The sequence below is a fragment of the Somniosus microcephalus genome, chromosome 16, assembly GCF_052327205.1.
Source record: "Somniosus microcephalus isolate GS21.2 chromosome 16, FLI_Smic_1.0, whole genome shotgun sequence".
NCBI lineage: Eukaryota > Metazoa > Chordata > Chondrichthyes > Squaliformes > Somniosidae > Somniosus > Somniosus microcephalus.
In genome coordinates this window covers 83123844-83146447 of record NC_141002.1, presented here as the reverse complement: position 1 = coordinate 83146447, position 22604 = coordinate 83123844, and the positions used below count along the sequence as shown (strand labels likewise).

The 22604-nt window shown below is 44.0% G+C and overlaps 1 protein-coding gene across 1 annotated transcript; it reads left to right on the top strand.

Annotated features, from left to right (window-relative positions):
* The first annotated feature begins 357 nt into the window (after positions 1-357).
* yeats4 (YEATS domain containing 4) lies at positions 358-16663 on the top strand. Its single transcript, XM_086009370.1, has 7 exons — positions 358-719; positions 4462-4581; positions 5726-5792; positions 6880-6974; positions 10072-10164; positions 10574-10661; positions 16107-16663. Exons 1-7 carry the CDS (start codon positions 669-671, stop codon positions 16274-16276), a joined length of 684 nt encoding a protein of 227 aa, XP_085865496.1. The 5' UTR covers positions 358-668; the 3' UTR covers positions 16277-16663.
* The last annotated feature ends 5941 nt before the right edge of the window (positions 16664-22604 follow it).

Genomic DNA, 22604 nt, shown 5'->3' with positions numbered 1-22604 from the left:
CACCTCTTCTAGAGCCATCTTTTGTTTCTTTACTTGTCCCATTACCATCTCCTTTTGCCTTCCATCCTATCACAGACCTTCCCTTTTGTTCTTTCCTCCCCTTTCCCTGCCCCTACACTTGCTTAAACCTGTTAACATCTCTATAACTTTTTCCAGTCCTGTCGACAGGTCATCGACCTGAAACATTAACTCTGTTTCTCTCTCCACAGATGCTGCCTGACCTGCTGAGTATTTCCAGCACTTTCTGTTTTTATTTCAGATTTCCAGCATCCGCAATATTTTGCTTTTGTAGGTGTGTGAGGGTAATTGGGAGGATCCACCATGTTGATGAGGGAAGGAGGCGGGAGGAGAATCCGCCATGTTGATGAGGGAAGGAGGCGGAACCATTTTGGTGAGGGAGTGAAGCCGGTGGCGCGATAACTCCGGGAGCAGGCGGCCTGGCTTGGTGTCACTGAGGAGCACTGGTGGAAAGTGAGGAGGAGCGGGCCGGCCGCTTCACCCCCCAGAGACCAGCAGGGGGAGAGTCGAGTCGCTGCTGCCGGGCAGGGCCAGTGTGAGCGGCGAGAGGAGGCGCTGCGGCCTTGTGGCTCCGGCCCCAGCTTCCAGCCGGCGCCGCCGACAACCCGCGGGCTCGGATCCATTCCGGAAGCGGTGTCGCTCTTTACAATATGTTCAAGAGAATGGCGGAATTCGGTCCTGACTCCGGAGGGAGAGTGAAGGTAAAAGCCTCTTTTAAAGGCATATCTGGCTTGCAAGCGCGAAGTTCCTCCGCCCTACGAACAAAATAAAACAGTTGTAATGTTAAAATATATATACGGTAACCATAGAGCTGTAATTAACTACAATTTGCTCCAGAGGTAGCATTGCAAACAGCTATATAGCGACTCCTTTTGTTCGGAATCGGAGACCAATGCAAATGCAACACTCTTATGCAGAGTAAGTGTTGCACAGACTGGATGATGTCCATCTGTTGATCCTTGGGAACAATTTTAATCCACCCAGAAATACACTGAGCGCGGGTGGAAAATAGATACCAGTTGCAGAATAATGCCTCCTGAGCAGGGATGGTACCTGCTTTGTCCTATAGTCTTATCTGAGAGATCTAGTCGAAAAGCTGAGAACCATTAAACTGACTTGAACTTGATGAATGTGAAATAGTAAATATTCGGAATGGTTACTTTCTCAAACATCATTTTTTCATAACTTTAAACACTTCTATCCCGAAGAAAAAAGCATCCAAGTCTTGGGTTTGATATAAATGAGATAGAAGTCCTAGACCACCTCAAAGAACTTTTAAAAATCCACAGGATTAGATGGTATTTATCATGAAGTGTTGAGAAAGGCATGGGGACAGATTTATATAGTAACATAGAGTTTTGTTACTATACAGAAATAACAACAGAAAATGCTGGAAATACTCAGCAGGCCAGGCAGCATCCGTGGAGAGAGAAACAGAGTTAACGTTTCAGGTCTGGGACCCTTCATCAGAACTGGAAAAAGCTGGAGATGTAACATATGCAGGTGCAGAGACAGAGGGGGGGGGGTGCGGTTAGGAGGGGAGGAAGGAATAGAAAGAACACCCTGTGCTTTTGTAAGAGGCAAGAAAGATAAAATGTTGCAAATGGGAATGGCAAAAATCATACTGCATGAAAAATGGGGGCAGGGATAATTATCTGAAATTGTTAAATTCAATGTTGAGTCCGGCAGGCTGCAAAGTGCCCAATCGAAAGATGAGGTGCTGTTCCTCGAGCTTACGTTGAGCTTCATTGCAGCAATGCAATAGCCCGAGGACAGAGAGATCAGAGTGGGAGTGAAGCGGTGAATTAAAGTGACAGGCGACCGGAAGCTCAGGGTCACCCTTACGGACTGAACGGAGGTGTTCCGCAAAGCGGTCACCCAATCTGCGTTTGGTCTCCCCAATGTAGAGGAGACTGCATCGTGAGCAGCGAATACAGTATATTAAATTGCAAGAAGTACACGTAAATCGCTGTTTCACCTGGAAGGGGTGTTTGGGGCCCTGGACAGTGGGAAGGGAGGAGGTAAAAGGGCATGTGTTGCATCTCCTGTGCTTGCACGGGAAGGTGCCAGGTGAAGGAGAAGGGCTGTTGGGGGTGATTGAGGAGTGGACCAGGGTGTCGCGGAGGTTTGTTACTAGATAAATCTGCCCACTAGCCTTTCTCAGGCAGCGGAAGAGCTTTGGTCCATCTTTTCCACCTATCCACAGTTTTCCCTTGGTGGGTTTCTAATAATCTTGAATCCCATTTGTTGACAAGAACCTGTCTAGTTCCTCCTTGAAGCCCATTAAAGTTTCTTCTTCCACACCCGTGCTGGTAATCTGTTCCCTATAGTTACTGCCCTTTTAGTAAAAAAAAATTCTCCTACATTTCCTATTTTCTCTTGTCCTTAATTTGTAAATATGACCCCTTGTGTTTAAATTCTGTACACTGCAGAAAAGCTTACTTGGATGCAACTTGTCGAAATCTTTCACAATTTTATACACTTCTATATCATATCCCCCCTCGGTCTTTTCAAGAACAAAAAGACCCAGGCTAGTCAACCTTTCCTCATAAATCATTTCCGTAAGTTCTGGGATCAACTATGTAGCCCTTCTCTGTATCTTCACTGATAACTGAATATCCTTTTTGAAATGGAGAGACCAGAACTGCACGTAGTACTCTAGCTGTGGTCTCACTAGGGCGAAATACAGTTTTAAAATGACCTCCCTGGATTTGTATGTTATATCCTTTGCTATGCATCCCAATATTCTGTTTACTTCTTTAACAACCGGGGTGCTGATGGTTTTAATAACCTGTCCACTAAAACCCAAGGTTTCTCTCCTGCTCTGATACCTCAAGTGCATTCCCATTTAGCACATGATCCACATCAACCTTCCCTCTGTCAAATCTCATAACCTTGTGATTCCCTGTATTAAATTGCATCTGCCATTTCTCTGCCCAATGATTAAGCTTGTTAAAATCCTTTTTTGAATTTGTGCATATTGATAGTCATCATTTGTCACTGCTCCCAATTTGGTACTGTCTGCAGATTTGGACATAATTCCTTCCTTTAAATCATTTATAAAAATGATAAACAATTGGCCCAACAATGAACCCTGTGGCACTCCACTGGTAACTGGCTGACGACCAGATATCTGCCCATGATCTACTACCCATTGTTGTCTACCAACCGACCATTTGCCAATCCATTTTAATATATACCCATCTATCTCATGGACTTGGACCTTGTGTAGTCAGCATGGTTTTAGGAGTGGGATTTTGTGTTTGACTATTATGTGGATAGTATCAAATGCCTTCCTAAATCCAAGTAGATAACATCCACTGCCGCTTCCCTATCTACTAGGGATGTCAGCTCCTCAAGGAATCGCAGTAATTAGTCAAACATGACTTCCCACTCCTAAAACGATGCTGACTGTCTTATATTAATTCATGCCCCTTGGGTTGCTCCCATAAACTATCCTTCATAATACTTTCAAGCACTTTCCCAACAGTTGAAAGTAAGGCTTATAGGTCCTTAATTTGATGGTTCATCCTTGCCCATTTTTTTGCTGTTTTCCACTCCTTTGTGAGTTGTCCTGTGTCCAGTGAACTCTGAAAAATATCCCCTAGAGTATTCACAATCGTTTGAGCCAATTATTTCAGGAACCTGGGGATGAAAGTTGCCAGAGCCAGGAGCCCAATTTCAGATTTCTCCCCTATTAATCAAACTCCATTTCTTTACGGCCCTGTGCCATGCATCATTCTCTGCAAAAAGGACAGCCAACGTGCTCCCAGGTAACTGCCAGTGTTTCTAAAAGGTGAATAAGAGTTGGTCTCTTTTTTTTTGTACAGTCTTTTGATGCTAGGCCAAGTTAATAAACTTGCCCTGTGCTGAGTGAGGATCAAGAACCTGCACAATACAGATCGATGGCATGCAGTTGCCAACATGTCTGATATGGCCTGAAAGCATTGACTCTTGTCTCCCAGTGCGCTGCTCAAGAGACCAGTCTTCACGTATGAGTCACTGCCGGCATAAAATTGAATGTATAAAGTTAGGGCATAAAATGAACTAATATGTACAATACAATATATACACTTACTCCTAGAGTGATTTACAAGGGCAATATTTTATTCTTGGAATTCAGGTGAGCATTGTAAACTGCTAAAGCTTTGCTTTTGTGGTTTACTAACTCTTGATTTTGATCACTATTGTAATTACTCCCTGCTGGAGATTATTCTCGAGTAAGTTGCAGCTTACTTTATTAACTTTTAACAGGAAAAGCTGCTTTGGTGATTGAGTTTATTTTATTTATTCCTTGTGCATTGTTTGCTGCAACTTGATACTGAAAGATATAATTTCTGGTTTCTTCCATTTTTTTTTTTTTTTTAAGAGCTCGACTTTTCCTAAAGTTTAGGAAACAATCTGATTCTAAACCATATTTTCTTAATATTCTTACTTCTACAGGGTGTCACGATAGTTAAACCAATAGTCTTTGGAAATGTTGCTCGTTATTTTGGAAAGAAACGAGAGGAAGATGGACACACTCATCAGTGGACGGTGTATGTGAAACCTTACAGGAATGAGGTGAGTGCTGCTTCTATTTAGTCCTTGGTATGTACATTAGAAATACAGTAACTGCAGCTGTGTATGGAACACACTACGGCAAACCATAGTCTATAAATCATGATATCATACTTTCTTTCAGCCCATTAGGAGGACGAAAGTGGAATATATCGTAACTTGTACTCTCTAACAAGATGACTTTGCTATTAAATTAAAGTTTCCGAATTAACATTGTTTTAAGATGATTGACTTTGATACTGCTTCAAGTTTAAGGTAGTGTGAATAAAGCTTGGCATTACCCTCACCAGAAAAATTAAATCATGAACGTACCTTATTCCCCTAAAACCAAAGCATAAACTTGATTAGCACCCTAAGAGTTAAGACCTTACGAGTTCATATTTTCCTTGTTTTGCGCACGTTTCTCAGTGAATATTGAAATATCTGCTGTGCACATTTCATTCTTCATCTAGTTAGGAGTGAATCACTGAGTTACCCATGAACACAGCAAATAGTAAAATTCATCTCATCGTGTACCTATATTTTATTCTGCCATAAAATAAGGCTGGTTAAATAACGTTGTTAAAATAACAGCATTAAAAAGCTCCGAACTTCAAAAAGTGGCTATGATGTCTAAAATGAGTGTCTCAGTTTAATAAAAGTAGTCGAGGCTAGGGTCTTCCAAGCTCTCGCTGGTTAAGACAGTGAGTTGCTGAGTTATATGGAAGAGGAAAGTCATTGGTGACATGAATCAGTCATTCATAAAAGAAAGACTTATGAAATAATACTGAGCGGCCTGCGGGTGGCGCTGTCCAGGGAGAGTATAAATACTCGGGCATGGGCCCAGCTTGCACAGGGACATTCTTAACAGGAACTAGTGAAGGACACAACTAGACCTCCATGTTGTAAAACAGTTGATTAAAGCTTTGTTTAACGCTTAGACCAAGTGCCTAGTAGTTTTCCTATGTCAGTTGGTTTTCCTAGCCTTTGGGTTAGCCTATGCTCGGTGGTAGCTGTCTCACATCCGAGTCAGAAGGTTATGGGTTCAACCCCCACTCTATAAACAGAGTCTCTGTAATACTCAACCTCACACTATTTTAATGCAGTCATTTTTTTTTCTGTAAGAGAGCAGCATGATGTGAACGCTAAATATTTCTTTTTGTTTCAGGACATGTCCGCATATGTAAAGAAAATTCAGTTCAAGCTGCATGAAAGCTATGGTAACCCTCTGAGAGGTAATTTTTTTGAAAAAAGACATTAAAACAAAAAAAATGTTACTGAAACATATTTACCAGACTTGCAAAAATAAAAACAAAATGCTGGAAATATAGAAGTTCGTCAGCATCTGAAGAGATAGGTTAGTGTTTCTGTTGTAGATCCTTTGCCAGAACTGGAAATTGGAAGATAATTGAGCACATTAATAATTTTTTTGTAATCTAGAATTGCTCAATTACTATAATCTTTGTGGTATTCTGGACTAATCAGGAACCTCATGTTATGCTGTCAGCAGGCAATATCAACAGGCCAAGTTCTGCCGTGAAGATAAACTTAGACGGAATGCATGCTATATCTATGGTTATTCTGATCGACACATAAATTATTCTCATCCAGTGGTTTCAAAAAACTTCAAAAATAATGTAAAAGTCTCAAATCAAAGAAAAAATTCTGAAAAGTCAGAAGGATTCTATACTAAATTTTAAGCGATTTTAAGATTGTGTATAGTTTTTAATAAACTATAAAAATACAGCCAAATTACAAACTTGGTACACATCAGCATTTGGCTTTGTTTTGAGGGAGGATGGATGGATTCCTTCTCGCGTAATGGAAAATCTTGGCTGACTCCTCACAATTTGAATGCAAAAGGAAATATCAAGACGATCTTTTCTGACTAGTTCAGTGCTCCTATGTACTGTATGGGGATATGTTGGTTATATTGGACTAGCAACCCAGAAGTCGTGAGTGCCAATTCCACCATGGGTAGAAAATTGAATTCAGTAAATCTGGTCATTTGTAGGCTAGCGTCAGGTCATAAAAATGTTCATAAAATTCAACTGGTTCACTCATGTCCTTCAGGAAAGGGATCTGGCCAACATCTAACTCCAGTCCCACACTGTGCAAGTGTTGTCCACATCTCCAGAACAAATTAAAAGAATATAGTCTTACAAAATTTCAACGCAATTGTAGAGATAAAAGTATATTCTCTTGCAGCAGCTGTACAATCTTACTGTATATGTTGAATATTTCAATCCAGTATGTTTCTGAAAATACATTTTAAAAAGTTAATTTACCTTTTTTTCTCTTTTCCCCCCCCACCCTCTCCAGTTGTTACCAAACCACCATATGAAATCACTGAAACTGGATGGGGTGAATTTGAAATTATAATCAAAATTTTCTTCATAGATCCAAATGAAAGGCCGGTAAGAAACCAGTAATTTCTAATTTCAGATTTTAAAAATATATCTTGGTAATAAAGAGTGTTTATTTCTAGATGCTCTTTCCCAAGTATAGCAATATGCAATTGTCTTTTTGGAAATGAAATCTCTCTAACAGTCCTACTGGGATACACATCTATTATTCTATGTTTGAATATTCCATATGAGGGAATACTTCTCAAGCATGTCTATTTAACCCAGTGCTTTCATGGTTTTAAATTCTTGAATGTGGGCTACAACAAACAAGGCGGTTCTGACTGTCCTACCATAAAATCAGTTAATTGATGTACTGTGGTACACAAGGTCTTCCATAAGAACATAAGAAATAGGAGCAGGAGTAGGCCATTTGGCCCCTCAAGCCTGCTTCACCATTCATTAAGATCATGGCTGATCTGATCTTGGCCTCAACTCCACTTTCCTGCCTGCTCCCCATATCCCTTGACTCCCCTAAAGTTCAAAAATCTGTCCATCTCCACCTTGAATATATCCACAGCTCTCTGGGGTAGAGAATTCCAAAAATTCACGACCCTCTGAGAGAAGAAATTCCTCCTCATCTCCGTTTTAAATGGGCGACCCCTTATTCTGAAACTATGCCCCCCTAGTTCTAGATTCCCCCACGAGGGGAAACATTTTCTCTGCATCTACCCTGTCAAGCCCCCCCAGAATCTTATGTTTCAATAAGATCACCTCTCATTCTTCTAAACTCCAATGAGTATAGGCCCAAATGTTCTTCATAAGACAACCCCCTCATCTCAGGACTCAACCTCGTGAACCTTCTCTGAACTGCCTCCAGTGCAAGTATATCCTTCCTTAATAAGGAGACCAAAACTGTATGCAGTACTCCAGGTGTGGTCTCACCAGCGCCCTGTACAGTTGTAGCAAGACTTCCCTACTTTTATACTCCATCCCCCTTGCGATAAAGGCCAACGTTCCATTTGCCTTCCTAATTACTTGCTGTACCTGCATGCTAACTTTTTGTGTTTCATGTACAAGGACACCCAGGTCCCTCTGTACCGCAGCATTTTGTAATCTCTCTCCATTTAAATAATTTGCTTTTTTATTAATCCTACCAAAGTGGATAACCTCATATTTTCCCACATTATACTTCATCTGCCAAATTTTTGCCCGCTCACTTAACCTATCTATATCCCTTTGCAGATTCTCTGTGTCCTCCTCACAACTTGCTTTCCCACCTATCTTTGTATCAACAACAAATTTGGCTACATTACACTTGGTCCCTTCATCCAAGCTATTAATATAGATTGTAAATAGTTGAGGCCCTAGTACTGATCCCTGTGGCACCTCGCTAGTTAGTTTGCCAACCTGAAAATGACCCATTTATCCTGACTCTGTTTTCTGTTAGTTAGCCAATCCTCCATCAATGCTAATATATTACCCCCAACCCCGTGAGCTCTTATCTTGTGCAGTAACCTTTTATGTGGCACCTTATCAAATGCCTTCTGGAAATCCAAATACACCACATCCACTGGTTCCCCTTTAGCCACCCTCCTCTACATCCTAAAAGAACTGTAGCAGATTTGTCAAACACGATTTTCCTTTCATACAATCAAGCAGAGTCAGCATGGTTTTATTATGATTTTCTAAATGTCCTGCTACTACTTCCTTAATAATGGACTCCAGCATTTTCCCAATGACAGATGTTAGGCTAACTGATCTATAGTTTCCTGCTTTCTGTCTCCCTCCTTTATTGAATAGCGGTGTTACATTTGCGGTTTTCCAATCCGATGGGACCTCTCCAGAATCCAGGGAATTTTGGTAGATTACAACCAATGCATCCACTATCTCTGCAGCCACCTCTTTTAAGACTCTAGGATGCAGGCCATCGGGTCCACCTTTAGTCCCATTAGTTTGCCTAGTACTTTTTCTCTAGTGATAGTAATTGTTTTAAGTTTCTCCCTCCCTATAGCCCCTTGATTATCTATTATTGGGATGCTTTTAGTGTCTTCTACCGTGAAGACCGATACAAAATATTTGTTCAAAGTCTCTGCCATTTCCCTGTTTCCCATTATTAAGTCCCCAGTCTCATCCTCTAAGGGACCAATGTTTACTGTAGCTACTCGCTTCCTTTTTATATACCTGTATAAGCTCTTGCTGTCTGTTTTTATATTTCTTGCTAGTTTACTCTTCTAATCTATCTTCTTCCTCTTTATTTTTTTAGTCGTCCTTTGCTGGTTTCTAAAAATGTCCTAATCCTGTGGTCTACCACTAATCTTCGCAACATTGTATGCCTTTGTTTTCAATTTGATACCATCCTTAACTTCCTTAGTTAGCCACGGATGGTTCATCCTTCTCTTAGAGTCTTTCTTTCTCACTGGAATATATCTTTGCTGAGAGTTATGAAATATCTCCTGAAGTGTCTGCCACTGCTTATCTACCGTCTTACCCTTTAATCTATTTTCCCCAGTACTTTTTAGCCAACTCTGTCTTCATACCTTTGTAATTGTCGTGATTTAACTTCAGGACACTAGTTTGAGACCCAAGTTTCTCACCCTCCAACTGAATTTGAAATTCTAACCTGCTATGATCACTCTTCCCTAGAGGATCCTTTACTATGAGATCATTAATTAATCCTATCTCATTACACAATACCAGATCTAAAATAGCCTGCTCCCTGGTTGGTTCCACAACATATTGTTCAAAGAAAACATCCTGAATACACTCTATGAACTCGTCCTCAAGGCTACCTTTTGCCAATTTGATTTGTCCAATCTATATGAAGATTAAAATCGCCCATGATTACTGCAGTACCTTTCTTACAAGCCTCCATTAGTTCTTGATTTATACTCTGTCCTACAGTGTAGCTACTGTTAGGGGGCCTACAGACTATTCCCACCAGTGACTTATTTCCCTTATTGTTTCTTATCTCCACCCAAACTGATTCTACATCTTGATCTTCTGAGCCAATATAATTTCTCACGACTGCACTGATCTCATCCTTGGTCTTGAACTTTCTTACTATGTGCATTAACTCCTCGGTGACATCTTATTTTGCTGATTTTCATACTACATTGTTCAAATGTCCCGTATTTAAATAACTTGCTATGCTCTTTTTGTTAAACAGGTAACTCTCTATCACTTGCTGAAACTGTTTCAGTCTGATAGTAATGTAATGCTGGGCAAAAAGACAGTCGTCTCTGAATTTTATGATGAAATGGTAAGCACAAGAAGAAGCTTTTGTATGGTCACTGTGAATATAAAGTTTCTTCACCTATTTCAATAAAATTACAATTTATTCAAATTGAAGGACTGCAGTGGTAGTTTTCAAACATTTTTGTGAGGATGAGATTCCCCTGTAACTATTGCAACATTCCTGGGGACCTCTTTCCTAATTTAGTCAGAATTCAGAAATCAGATGACATTGAGAGCTCTAGTTTGAAAATATTTATATCAAAGTAGCATTACTCAGAAGAATAGAACAAAATCTTTCACAAAAAGAGAACAATTTCTTTTTTAAATTAAAATACCTTCAGTTGACATTGTGATTTTTTTTTAATGCAAAGAAATCTAGATAATCTGAATGAACATTTGGTCAATTTATTACATTTAACTGTTTTTGGTCCTAGATTTTCCAAGATCCCACTGCAATGATGCAACAGCTGTTGACAACATCTCGACAGTTGACACTAGGAGCCTACAAACATGAAACTGAGTGTAAGATCCTGTTAATATATTGTATAGTTAAATTGCATGAAAAGTACAATTATATAATTCTAAAAAATGATCCCGATTACAATACAAAAGCAAAATACTGCGGATGATGGAAATCCGAAATAAAAACAGAAAATGCTGGAAACACTCGGCAGGTCAGGCAGCATCTGTGGAGAGAGAAACACAGTTAATGACCCAGAAATTCCGTTCGCAGGCCTTCCGCGGGCGGAGGGCTGCGATTTGGAAAAATCTGCGCTTGGACCGGAGGGCTCCCGGGAGAAACATAGACATAGAAGATAGGAGCAGGAGTAGGCCATTCGGCCCCTCGAGCCTGCTCCACCATTTAATGAGATCATGGCTGATCATGCTTACCTTCAGCGACTGGTGCACAAGGACACACAGGTCTCGTTGCACTTCCCCTTCTCCCAATCTATTGCCGTTCAGATAATCTGCTTTCCTGTTTTTGCCACCAAAGTGGATAACCTCGCATTTATCCACATTATACTGCATCTGCCCAATCACCCAACCTGTCCAAATCATACTGGAGTTTCTCGGCATCCTCACAGCACACACGCCCACCCAGCTTTGTGTCGTCTGCAAACTTGGAGATAATACATCTAGTTCCCTCGTCTAGATCATTAATATATATATAGGAAACTTTTTTTTATCTGGGACCAGTGTGGAACCAGGCCTTAGACTGGGTATTATGTAATGAGAAAGGATTAATTAGCAATCTTGTGCGAGGCCCCTTGGGGCGGAGCGAGCATAATATGATAGAATTCTTCATTAAGATGGAGAGTGAAGTAGTTGACTCAGACTAGGGTCCTGAATTTAAATAAAGGAAACTACGATGGTATGAGGCGCGAGTTGATTAGGATGGATTGGGGAACGTTACTTAAAGGGTTGACGGTGGATAGGCAATGGCAAACATTTAAAGACCGCATGGATGAACTACAGAATTTGTTCATCCCTGCTTGGCATAAAAATAAAACAAAAAAGGTGACTCAACCGTGACTAACGAGGGAAATTAGGGATAGCATAAGATCCAAGGAGAGGACATATAAATTGGCCAGAAAAAGCAGCAAACCTGAGCAGTTTAGGATTGGGAGCAGTTTAGGATTCAGCAAAGGAGGACAAAGGGATTAATTAAGAGGGGGGGAAATAGAGTATGAAAGTAAGCTTGCAGGGAACATAAAAACTGACTGTAAAAGCTTCTATAGATATGTGAAGAGAAAAAGATTGGTGAAGTCAAGCGTAGGTCCCTTGTAGTCAGAATCAGGGGAATTTATAATGGGGAACAAAGAAATGGCAGACCAATTAAATGCATACTTTGGTTCTGTCTTCACAAAGGAGGACACAAATAACCTCCCAGAGATGTCGGGGAACATAGGGTCTAATGAGAGGGAGGAACTGAATGAAATCAGTATTGTTAGGGAAATTGATGGGATTGAAGGCCGATAAATCCCCAGGGCCTGATAATCTACATCCTAGGGTACTTAAGGAAGTGGCCCTAGAAATAGTAGATGCATTGCTGGTCATCTTCCAAAATTCTATAGACTCTGGAACAGTTCCCATGGATTGGAGGGTAGCTAATGTTACCCCACTATTTAAAAAAGGTGGTAGAGAGAAAACGGGGAATTATAGACTGGTAAGCCTGACATCGGTAGTGGGGAAAATGCTAGTCCATTATAAAAGATGTAATAGCAGAGCACTTGGAAAACAGTGACAGGATCGGACAAAAGGTAAATCGTGCTTGACTAATCTACTGGAATTTTTTGAGGATGTAACTGCTAGACTAGATAAGGGAGAACCAGTGGATGTGGTGTATTTGGACTTTCAGAAGGCTTTCGATAAGGTCCCGCATAAGAGATTAGCGTGTAAAGTTAAAGCACAAGGGATTGGGAGCAAGGTACAGGAAACTTTCTGGTATCCGGCACGGACGGGACCGACGCGGTGCCGGTTCATCAAAAATTATGGCTAACCGAACGCTATAGTAAAAGATACGGAGCTGAGAGCTCCGTATAAAGCAACAAACCCTGCTTCAGAACAATCGGCACAAGTTGCAAGCGTCTCTATAGCTTAGCAACAGCTGCAGCCACACCCTTGCACAGCAACAAATGGAGTAAAAAAAGTAATAAAAGTTACATGAACCTACTCCTGAATTTTGCCGGTTAACTGACATTTCCGGTTATTTAGGGCCCGGTTAATCGAAAGTTTCCGGTACTGACTTGGATAGAGAACTGGTTGGCAGACAGAAAGCAAAGAGTTGGAATAAACGGGTCTTTTTCCGAGTGGCAGGCAGTGACTAGTGGGGTACCGCAGGGATCGGTGCTAGGACCCCAGCTATTCACAATATATATTAATGATCTAGACGAGGGAACTAGATGTAATATCTCCAAGTTTGCAGACGACACAAAGCTGGGTGGGCGTGTGTGCTGTGAGGATGCCGAGAAACTCCAGTATGAGGGAGGTTGGGTGATATGGCAGATGCATTATAATGTGGATAAATGTGAGGTTATCCACTTTGGTGGCAAAAACAGGAAAGCAGATTATTATCTGAACGGCAATAGATTGCACTTCCCCTTCTCCCAATGAGACCTGGGTGTCCTTGTGCACCAGTCGCTGAAGGTAAGCATGCAGGTGCAGCAGGCGGTTAAGAAGGCAAATGGTATGTTGGCTTTCGTAGCGAGAGGTTTTGAGTACAGGAGCAAGGATGTCTTGCTGCAGTTGTACAGGACCTTGGTGAGACCACACCTTGAGTATTGTGTGCAGTTTTGGTTGCCTTATCTGAGGAAGGATGTTCTTGCCATGGAGGGAATGCAGCGAAGATTCACCAGACTGATACCTGGGATGGCAGGAATGACGTATGAGGAGAGATTGGGTCGATTGGGCTTATACTCGCTGGAGTTTAGAAGAATGAGAGGGGATCTCATTGAAACTTATAAAATTCTAACAGGACTAGACAGATTAGATGCAAGAAGGATGTTCCCGATGGCGGGGGAGTCCAGAACCAGGGGTCACAGTCTAAGGATAAGGGGTAAGCCATTTAGGACAGAGATGAGGAGGAATTTCTTCACCCAGAGAGTGGTGAACCTGTGGAATTCTCTACCACAGAAGGCAGTTGAAGCCAATTTATTAAATATATTCAAGAAGGAGTTAGATATATTTCTTAAGGCTAAAGGGATCAAGGGATATGGGGAGAAGGCAGGGACAGGGTACTGAGTTTGGATGATCAGCCATGATCTCATTGAATGGCGGAGCAGGCTCGAGGGGCCGAATGGCCTACTCCTGCTCCTATCTTCTATGTTTCTATGATCAAAAAGTCCGGATTACAGAGAGGTATACTTACTAAGGTACGAGAGTCCCGTACATGGCCACAGATCCAGACGTCCCTGTTGCATGGCAACAGGTGCAGTAACCCCGGTTACACGGCCACAGATCCAGGAACACCGGTTACACGGCCACTAATATGAAGTAAAACTTACCTGAACCTACTCCTGAATTTTGCCGGTTAAGAGAGATTTCCGGTTATTTAGGTGCCGGTAAAAAGAGAGTTTCCTGTATTGTGAATAGCTGGGGTCCTAGCACCAATCCCTGCAGTACCCCACTAGTCACTGCCTTCCACTCGAAAAATGACCCGTTTATTCCAACTCTTTGCTTCCTGTCTGCCAACCAGTTCCCTATCCAAGTCAGTACCTTGCCCCCAATCCCATGTGCTTTAACATTACACGTTAATCTCTTATGCGGGACCTTATCGAAAGCCTTCTGAAAGTCCAAATACACCACATCCACTGGTTCTACCTTATCCTACCAGTTACATCCTCAAAAAATTCCAGTAGATTAGTCAAGCACAATTTACCTTTTGTAAGTCCATGTTGACTTTGTCCGATCCTGCCACTGTTTTCCAAGTGCTCTGCTATTACATCTTTTATAATGGATTCTAGCATTTTCCCCACTACCGATGTCAGGCTTATCGGTCTATAATTCCCCGTTTTCTCTCTACCACCTTTTTTAAATAGTGGGGTTATATTAGCTACCCTCCAATCCATGGGAGCTGTGCCTTACCTGGGCCTCTCCAAACTGCCGGTGCGCAGGGCCCACGTATCCCAGAGGCGCAGGCGCTTCGCAGCGTCTCTGGGATCACATGGGTCACAGGGAGCCAATCAGAGAAGGGAATCTCCATTCATAGATTTGACAGGAAGACCTGTCAAATCTATGAATGGAGATCACCCCCAAAACATAGTAAAACTTCAAATAAATTTTTTTTTAAATCACATTTTTAAAATGACTTGAAATTACATAAGTTAACTATTTTAAACAAAAATTTAAATTTTTGAAAAAAATAATTAAGTTTTTAACGGGGCTAAAAATAAACTTACCTTTCTTAAAGTATTTTTAAATGATAAATCAATGGAAACATTTTTTTTCACTTTTTTCAACTCTTATCCTGGGAAAAGCAGGCCTTGTGCAAGAATTGTAAGTGTTTTCTGCGGGCGGAGGGTCTCCAAAAAACAGAACTCTCTGCCCGCAGAAGCCCTGCTCCAGCGCAGTCGGAGGATCTTTCGAGAGCTTTCTTGACGGATCGGAAATGCCGGTTTCCAGCGCATGCGCAGTGCGTGCCTGAAACCGGCATTTCTAATGTCCCTACGGGTGAGCACACAGCGCGTACTCACCTATAGGGATCGGAATTTCTGCCCCAACGTTTCAGGTTGGTGACCTTTCGTCAGAACTGGAAAAAGTTAGAGATGTAACAGATTTTAAGCAAGTGTAGGGGCAGGGAAAGGGGGGAGGGGAGGAAAGAACAAAAGGGAAGGTCTGTGATAGGGTGGAAGGCAGGAGAGATTAAAAGACAAACGGGATGATGGTGCAAGGCAAAAGGAGATGATAATGGGACAAGTAAAGAAACAAAAGATGAGTCTAGAAAAGGTGTAAATGGGAATGGCAGAATCATCAACAGCTGCAATCTGGAAAAAAATAGGGGCTGAGGTTATGGTCTGAAATTGTTGAACTCGATGTTGAGTCCGGAAGGTTGTAAAGTGCCTAATCGGAAGATGAGGCGCTGTTCCTTGAGCTTACGTTGGAACATTGTAAGAGGTCAGAGTGAGAGTGGAGCGGAGAATTAAAGTGACAGGCGACCGGAAGCTCGGGGCCACGCTTACAGACTGAACGGAGGTGTTCCGCAAAGCAGTCACTAGTCATTAGTTGTTTGTAAATGAGCCCAAGTCCAAAGACCATTCATTGTCAGTGTATAATTCACCCAAAAATTCGAAGTTGTTGTAAAAGGAGCTTTGAAGTGCACAAAAAAAGTTAGCCTGGCAGTTTTATGACTATTTAAATAGCTGTCAGTAATTATATACAAAAGTGAAACATATAAAATAGTTAAATTTGATAATTTTGTAGAATTTATGCATATCAAGATTAACCTTACTGTGTTTTTCTTTTCTTTAGTTGCAGAGCTTGAAGTGAAAACCAGGGAGAAGCTAGAAGCTGCCAAAAAGAAGACCAGTTTTGAAATTGCAGAGTTTAAAGAAAGATTGAAAGCAAGTCGTGAAGCCATCAACTATTTAAAGAGCGAAATCAAAAAGATCGAAGATGATGATCAAGGAAAGGAAACCTGAATAATACTCATGAAATTAACTGGAAATATTTAAGAAGAATGTAACTACATTTGCCAAGAGCAGTTTTGCCCTTTATAAAACAAAAGTTTGCATTGCCTGCTCGGTGACTGATGGCCAAATCATTCACTCAAATTATACTTTGGAGAATCCACAACTAATGGGTTTTTATTTTGATATGAACGTATTTAACTCGGCTGTCTAGAATAAGCTTACTGGTGGTCCGAACAGTATTGTGCAAAATGTAACAACGAAAAAAGGGAAAGAAAGTGGCTTGCTGCTGTTTTGAATGTGGATTTTCTATGTATGTATTTTTATATTTTTTACTTAAGGTATTTGCTAAAGTTGATTTTAAAGCATACGTCTCAATAAATCAATTTTTATTCAAGGCTGCAGTGCTGAAAGAATGCATTAGAATGGTGTTGGGGAAAGACTCGGGACTGTTTTGCGCATTATAACACTCTTTTAAACATGATTATATCTTGGTGAGTTGTATACTTTTGTAAGTAAGATAATACAAGTTTACAGAGCAGTTCAGTTTTTTTTTACAATTGATGGGGGAAAAATTCTGCTAGGTTCTTTCAATAGTTAATGCGTACCTTTTACGTGTTTTCATAACTGAGCTTTTTAAAAAAAAAAAAAAAAAAATCCCCCCCCCCCCCCCCTTGATGGCTGATACACCGTTCCAAAGATTTTGCTCAAGTTCTTCAAATGGGAGTACAGGAAACTCTTTTTATCCGGCACCGCCGGGACCAGCGTGGTGCCAGTTTATCAAAAAGTCCAGATTACAGAGAGGTATCGTAAAAGGTACGAGAGCCCCGTACAAGGCCACAGATCCAGGCGTCCCTGTTGCATAGCAACAGGTGCAGGAACCCCGGTTACACAGCCACAGATCCAGGAACGGCCACTAATATGAAGTAAAACTTACCTGAACCTACTTCTGAATGTTGCCGGTTAATTAGGTGCCGGTAAATCGAGAGTTTCCTGTACTTGACAGGCTGTTCAACTTGTCTGGGTTCCCTAATATCCATTTGATTATTGGAGGAAATTTTCATTTGATTTTGAATCCTTATCAGGATTGATACTTTGACTGTCCACACAAGTGCCAATTTGGTACTTTGCCACAATGAAGTAGGGCAAACGGAATGGCAGCAGCTACAACGTTCATTGAGGAAGGGAGTATGTTCATTATTCTCCACATTCTTTTGTCTGGACTTAATATCACTTTGGGCTCACGATCCTCGATCTCAAATGACATTGACTCCGATTTTGCGGTCAGCGGCAAAGGAACGGCATTCGCCGTTCATTGCACTTGCAGCTGCCCACAGGCTTTTCGTGGGCTTTTGGGAGGCAATTTGCGGTATTTAGTGATCCTTTCCAGCACTGCGCCCTCTACAGGAATATTGTGATTGACAAGAGAAAATTAATTTCTTGCTGTTGGAATCAGATCAGTGTACATTAATAGATCGAATGAGGATGGCTTATTCTATAGCAACATGAAAAACCGTGCCTTGGCTGCAAGCCTGTACAGGGTGATCTGCCACTAGGAGTCACAAATCAGATGTTGGGAAGTATTAAAAGGTCAATCTTGAGCCAAAATAGTGAGGTAATCCTGTCACTTTATAAATCATTGGTGTGACCGCACTTACGAAGGAGCAGCGCTCCGAAAGCTTGTGATTTCAAATAAAACTGTTGGACTATAACCTGGTGTGTGACTTCTTACATTTGTCCACCCCAGTCCAACACCGGCATCTCCACACCATGACCGCACTTAGAATACTGTGTACAGTGCTGGTTGCCACAACACAGAAAGGATATTGCAGATACAGAAAAAAGCAACCAGAATGATTGAGGGAGGTTATGAGGAGCAATTATATAAATTGGGTATGCTCTCACTGCAAAAGAAGTTTTGCTGTTTTTAGGATTCTAAATAGACTAGATAATGTAGGCCATGACAAGTTATTTCACCTTGTCCAGAACAGTAGAACCAGAGACATGGCCTGCACTTGAAGTGGGGTAAATTCAAAACTAAGTCGTAGATTTCAACATGAGGGGAAACCTCCTCTCTGCATCTACCTGGTCAAGCCCCCTCAGTATCATATGTTTCAATAAGATCACGTCTCATTCTTCTAAATTCCAATGAGTATAGGCCCAACCTGCTCAAACTTTCTTCATAAGCCAACCCCCTCACCTCTGGAATTAACCTAGTGAATCGTCTCTGAACTGCCTCCAATGCAAGTATATCCTTAAATAAGGAGACCAAAACTGTACGCAGTACTCGAGGTGTGGTCTCACCCATACCCTGTACAGTTGTAGCAGGACTTCCCTGCTTTTATACTCCAACCCCCTTGCAACAAAGGCCAACATTCCATTTGCCTTTTTGATTACTTGCTGCACCTGCATGCTAACCTCTGAACTGTAGCATTTTGTAATCTCCATTTAAATAATAATTTGCTTTTTTATTTTTCCTGCCAAAGTGGATAACCTCGCACTTTTCCCACATTATACTCCATCTGCCAAATGTTTGCCCAATTTTCAAACTCTAGCATTGGTTGATCACAAATTGATTTTTTTTTTTATTGCTCTTACAGTTGTTTGTAAGTCAGCCCAGGTAGAACAATCACTGATTGTATCTATCTATCTATCTATATATATAAATCGGTACTTCTGTCTGTCTGTCATTCTGTCTGTCATCGCGTGTGCGTCTGTCGGGTATGCACTCGAAAGTTACAGGGCGTACCTACGCGCGCGTTACCTGCAAAGAAAGCTTACGCTTCCAAGACGGTTTTAAGCGTATTTACGTTTCGGCCGGGCTAAAATCGCGCCCGCGGTATCCGAAAAACCTTAACATTCCGCTCATTAGCATCTCATTATCCGCTCATTAGCGACAGAGTGACCTCGAGCTCGACCAATCGTACGCCGGGTTGCTGGCGTGTGCCGCCGGGCCAATCGGTGCGTGTGTGGCCGGGCCTTATCCTTCTGAACCGAGGTGAGTCGCCGCCATCTTGATTCCAAGCTTTTCCTTTCTTTTTCCCGCTTTCTGCGTCTTAAAAAAAAAAACGTTGCTTTTAAAACACATTGTTTTTAAAAAAAATGATTTAGAAAGTAATTAACTTATCTAATCTCATTAATTTTCCTACCTTTCCCCGTTTTTCCAGGTAGGCCTAGAAGCCTCGGCGTCTCCTCTGCACCCACGCCCGAGCTAGGCACCTCCCGGCCCCACTCGAAGGCTGGAGGGCCGAGCCTCAGCCCAGCGCCGCTAGGGTGCGCGCGCAGCAGGAGCTGAGACGCGGCGTCTCTCTCTGGCTCGGCCGGGGGGCGGGGCTTGCTGAGCGTCCAGCGTTACCCTGGCAACCGGGCCCGCCGGCCGTCTCACACAGCCGCAATTGGCGGTCTTCACCACGGGGGGGGGGGCCGCGACCCGGGGGGGGGGCCCCACCACGGGGGGGGGGGCCGCGACCCGGGGGGGGGGCCCCCCCCTCTCCCTTCCCCCCCGCCCTCCCTTCCCCCCACCCTTTTCCCCCCCGCCCTCCCCCCTCCCTTCCCCCCTCCCTTCCCCCCCTCCCTTCCCCCCCGCCCTCCCCCTCCCTCCCTTCCCCTCCCTCCCCTCGCCTCAGTCGCTCTCTCTCTTCCCCCCAGTCGCTCTCTCTTCCCCCCCAGTCGCTCTCTCTCTCTCTTCCAACAACAACATGCCCTCGAAAAAGCCTCGGCACCGCCGGGCACTTCAGCTAGTCTATATATATAAATTGGTACATCTGTCTGTCTGTCTGTCATTCTGTCTGTCTGTCATCGCCTGTGCGTCTGTCGGGCTATGCGCTCGAAAGTTACAGGGCGTACCTACGCGCGCGTTACCTCCAAAGAAAGCTTACGCTTCTGAGACGGTTTTAAGCGTATTTACGTTTCGGCCGGGCTAAAATCGTGCCCGCGGTATCCCAAAAACCTTCAACGTTCTGCTCATTAGCATCTCATTATCCGCTCATTAGCGACAGAGTGACCTCGAGCTCGACCAATCGTACGCCGGGTTGCTGGTGTGTGCCGCCGGACCAATCAGTGCGTGTGTGGCCGGGCCTTATCGTTCTGAACCGAGGTGAGTCGCCGCCATCTTGATTCCAAACTTTTCCTTTCTTTTTCCCGCTTTCTGCGTCTTTAAAAAAAACGTTGCTTTTAAAACACATATTGTTTTAAAAAAAAATGATTTAGAAACGAATTAACTTATCTAATCTCATTAATTTTCCTACCTTTCCCCATTTTTCCAGGTAGGCCTCGAAGCCTCGGCTTCTCCTTCGCACCCACGCCCGAGCTAGGCACCTCCCGGCCCCACTGGAGGGCTGAGCCTCAGCCCAGCGCCGCTAGGGTGCGCGCGCAGCAGGAGCTGAGACGCGGCGTCTCTCTCTGGCTCGGCCGGGGGGCGGGGCTTGCTGAGCATCAAGCGTCACCCTGGCAACCGGCCCCCCGGCCGTCTCGCACAGCCGCAATCGGCGGTCTTCACCTGGGGGGGGGGCCGCGACCCTCGGGGGGGGGGGGCCGTGCGCGCAGCAGGAGCAGCTGAGACGCGGCGTCTCTCTGGCTCGGCCGGGGGGCGGGGCTTGGTCAGCATCACAGTTACTCTGGCAACCGGGCCTGCCGGCCGAGCCAGAGAGAGACGCCGCGTCTCAGCTCCTGCTGCGCGCGCAATCGGCGGTCTTCACCTTGGGGGGGGCGCGACCCTCGGGGGGGGCGCGGCCCTCAGGGGGGGCGCGACCCTCGGGGGGGGGCGAGGATACTTCTGTCTGTCATTCCGTCTGTCTGTCTGTCTTGAATTAACTCGAAAGTTATAGAGTGCACCTATGCGTTACGTCGAAAGAAAGCTGACGATTCCAGAACCGTCCTAAGCGTATTTACGTTTCGGCCGGACAAAAATTGCGCCCGCGGTATCCAAAAAACGTTCAACATTCCGCTCATTAGCATCGAGTGACGTCGAGGTCGACCAATCGTACGGCGGGTTCCTGGCGCGTGCGGCCGGGCCCTCCTACGGTCGAGTGACGGGACGATTGACCAATCCTACGCTTCGGTGACCTGGCGGTCCACCAATCGGTGCCTGTGTGGGCGGGCCTTATCGTTCTGAACCGAGGTGAGTCGCCGCCATCTTGATTCCAAACTTTTCCTTTCTTTTTCCCGCTTTCTGCGTGTTTCTTTTCAAATCTACAATTCCAGCAAAAAAAAAGTTGCTTTTAAAAGACAAATTGTTTTTTAAAAAAGTTAATTAATTTGTAAATCTTTTGTCTAACCTCTATAATTTTCCTACCTTTCACCGTTTTTCCAGGCCTCTAAGCCTGGGCATCTGTTGACCAGCCACGCCCGAGCTAGGCGCCTCCCGTCGCGATCAACAAAAGGCCAGCGATCGCCGCCATCTTTGTGAAGGCTGGAGGGGGCGGGCCTGAGCCGAGCGTCGCCACCGCTGCCATCTTAGTAAAGGCAGGCGGGGCGGGAGTCAGCGTCCGCGTCATCTTCTGCCCGGAGCGCGACTTGAGTCCGGCCGGGCCTCGCGGTAGATTGCGCGGCGGCGTCTCTCTGGTCTTGAAGCCAGCTCGGGCGGGGACATCGGGAGATCGTGGGGGCGGGACATCGGGAGATCCGGGGGCGGGACATCGGGAGATCGGGGGGCGGGACATCGGGAGATCGGGGGACGGGAGATCGGGGACGGGAGATCGGGGGGTGGGACGACGGGAGATCGGGGGGCGGGACGACGGGAGATCGGGGGGCGGGACATCGGGAGATCGGGGGGCGGGGATCGGGGACTCCCCCTCTCCCCCCCTTCCCCTCCCCCCCTCCCTCCCCCCCTTCCCCCCAGTCGCTGTCTCTCTTCCCCCCAGCCGCTCTCTCTTCCCCCCAGTCGCTCCCTCTCTTCCCCCCAGTCGCGCTCTCTCTTCCCCCCCAGTCGCGCGCTCTCTCTCTCTCTCTTCCAACAACAACATGCTCTCGAAAAAGCCTCGGCACCGCCGGGCACTCCAGCTAGTGATTTGATAAATGTGCTGTTGAAAAGTGCTTAAACGTACACACAAAATGACTAGCTTTGCAATTTCATGGGACTAAAGACCTGTTGACATAAGAACATAATAATTAGGAGCAGGAGTAAGCCATATGGCCCCTTGAGCCTGCACCTCCATTCACTAAGATCATGTGATCTTCGACCTCAACTCCACTTTCCTGCCCTATCCCTTGATTCAAGTCCAAAAATCTATTGCTCTCAACTTTGACTATACCCAACTGAGTGAGCATCCACAGTCCTTTGGGGCAGAGAATTCCAAAGACTCACAACCCTCTGAGTGAAGAAATTCCTCCTCATCTCAGT

Excerpts from the sequence above, each read along its gene's own strand:
- yeats4 (XM_086009370.1), top strand. The coding sequence starts at position 669 with ATGTTCAAGAGAATGGCGGAATTCGGTCCTGACTCCGGAGGGAGAGTG. Across the intron at positions 720-4,461 it reads ACTCCGGAGGGAGAGTGAAG|GGTGTCACGATAGTTAAACC; the intron begins GTAAAAGCCTCT and ends TTACTTCTACAG. Across the intron at positions 6,975-10,071 it reads TAGATCCAAATGAAAGGCCG|GTAACTCTCTATCACTTGCT; the intron begins GTAAGAAACCAG and ends TTTGTTAAACAG.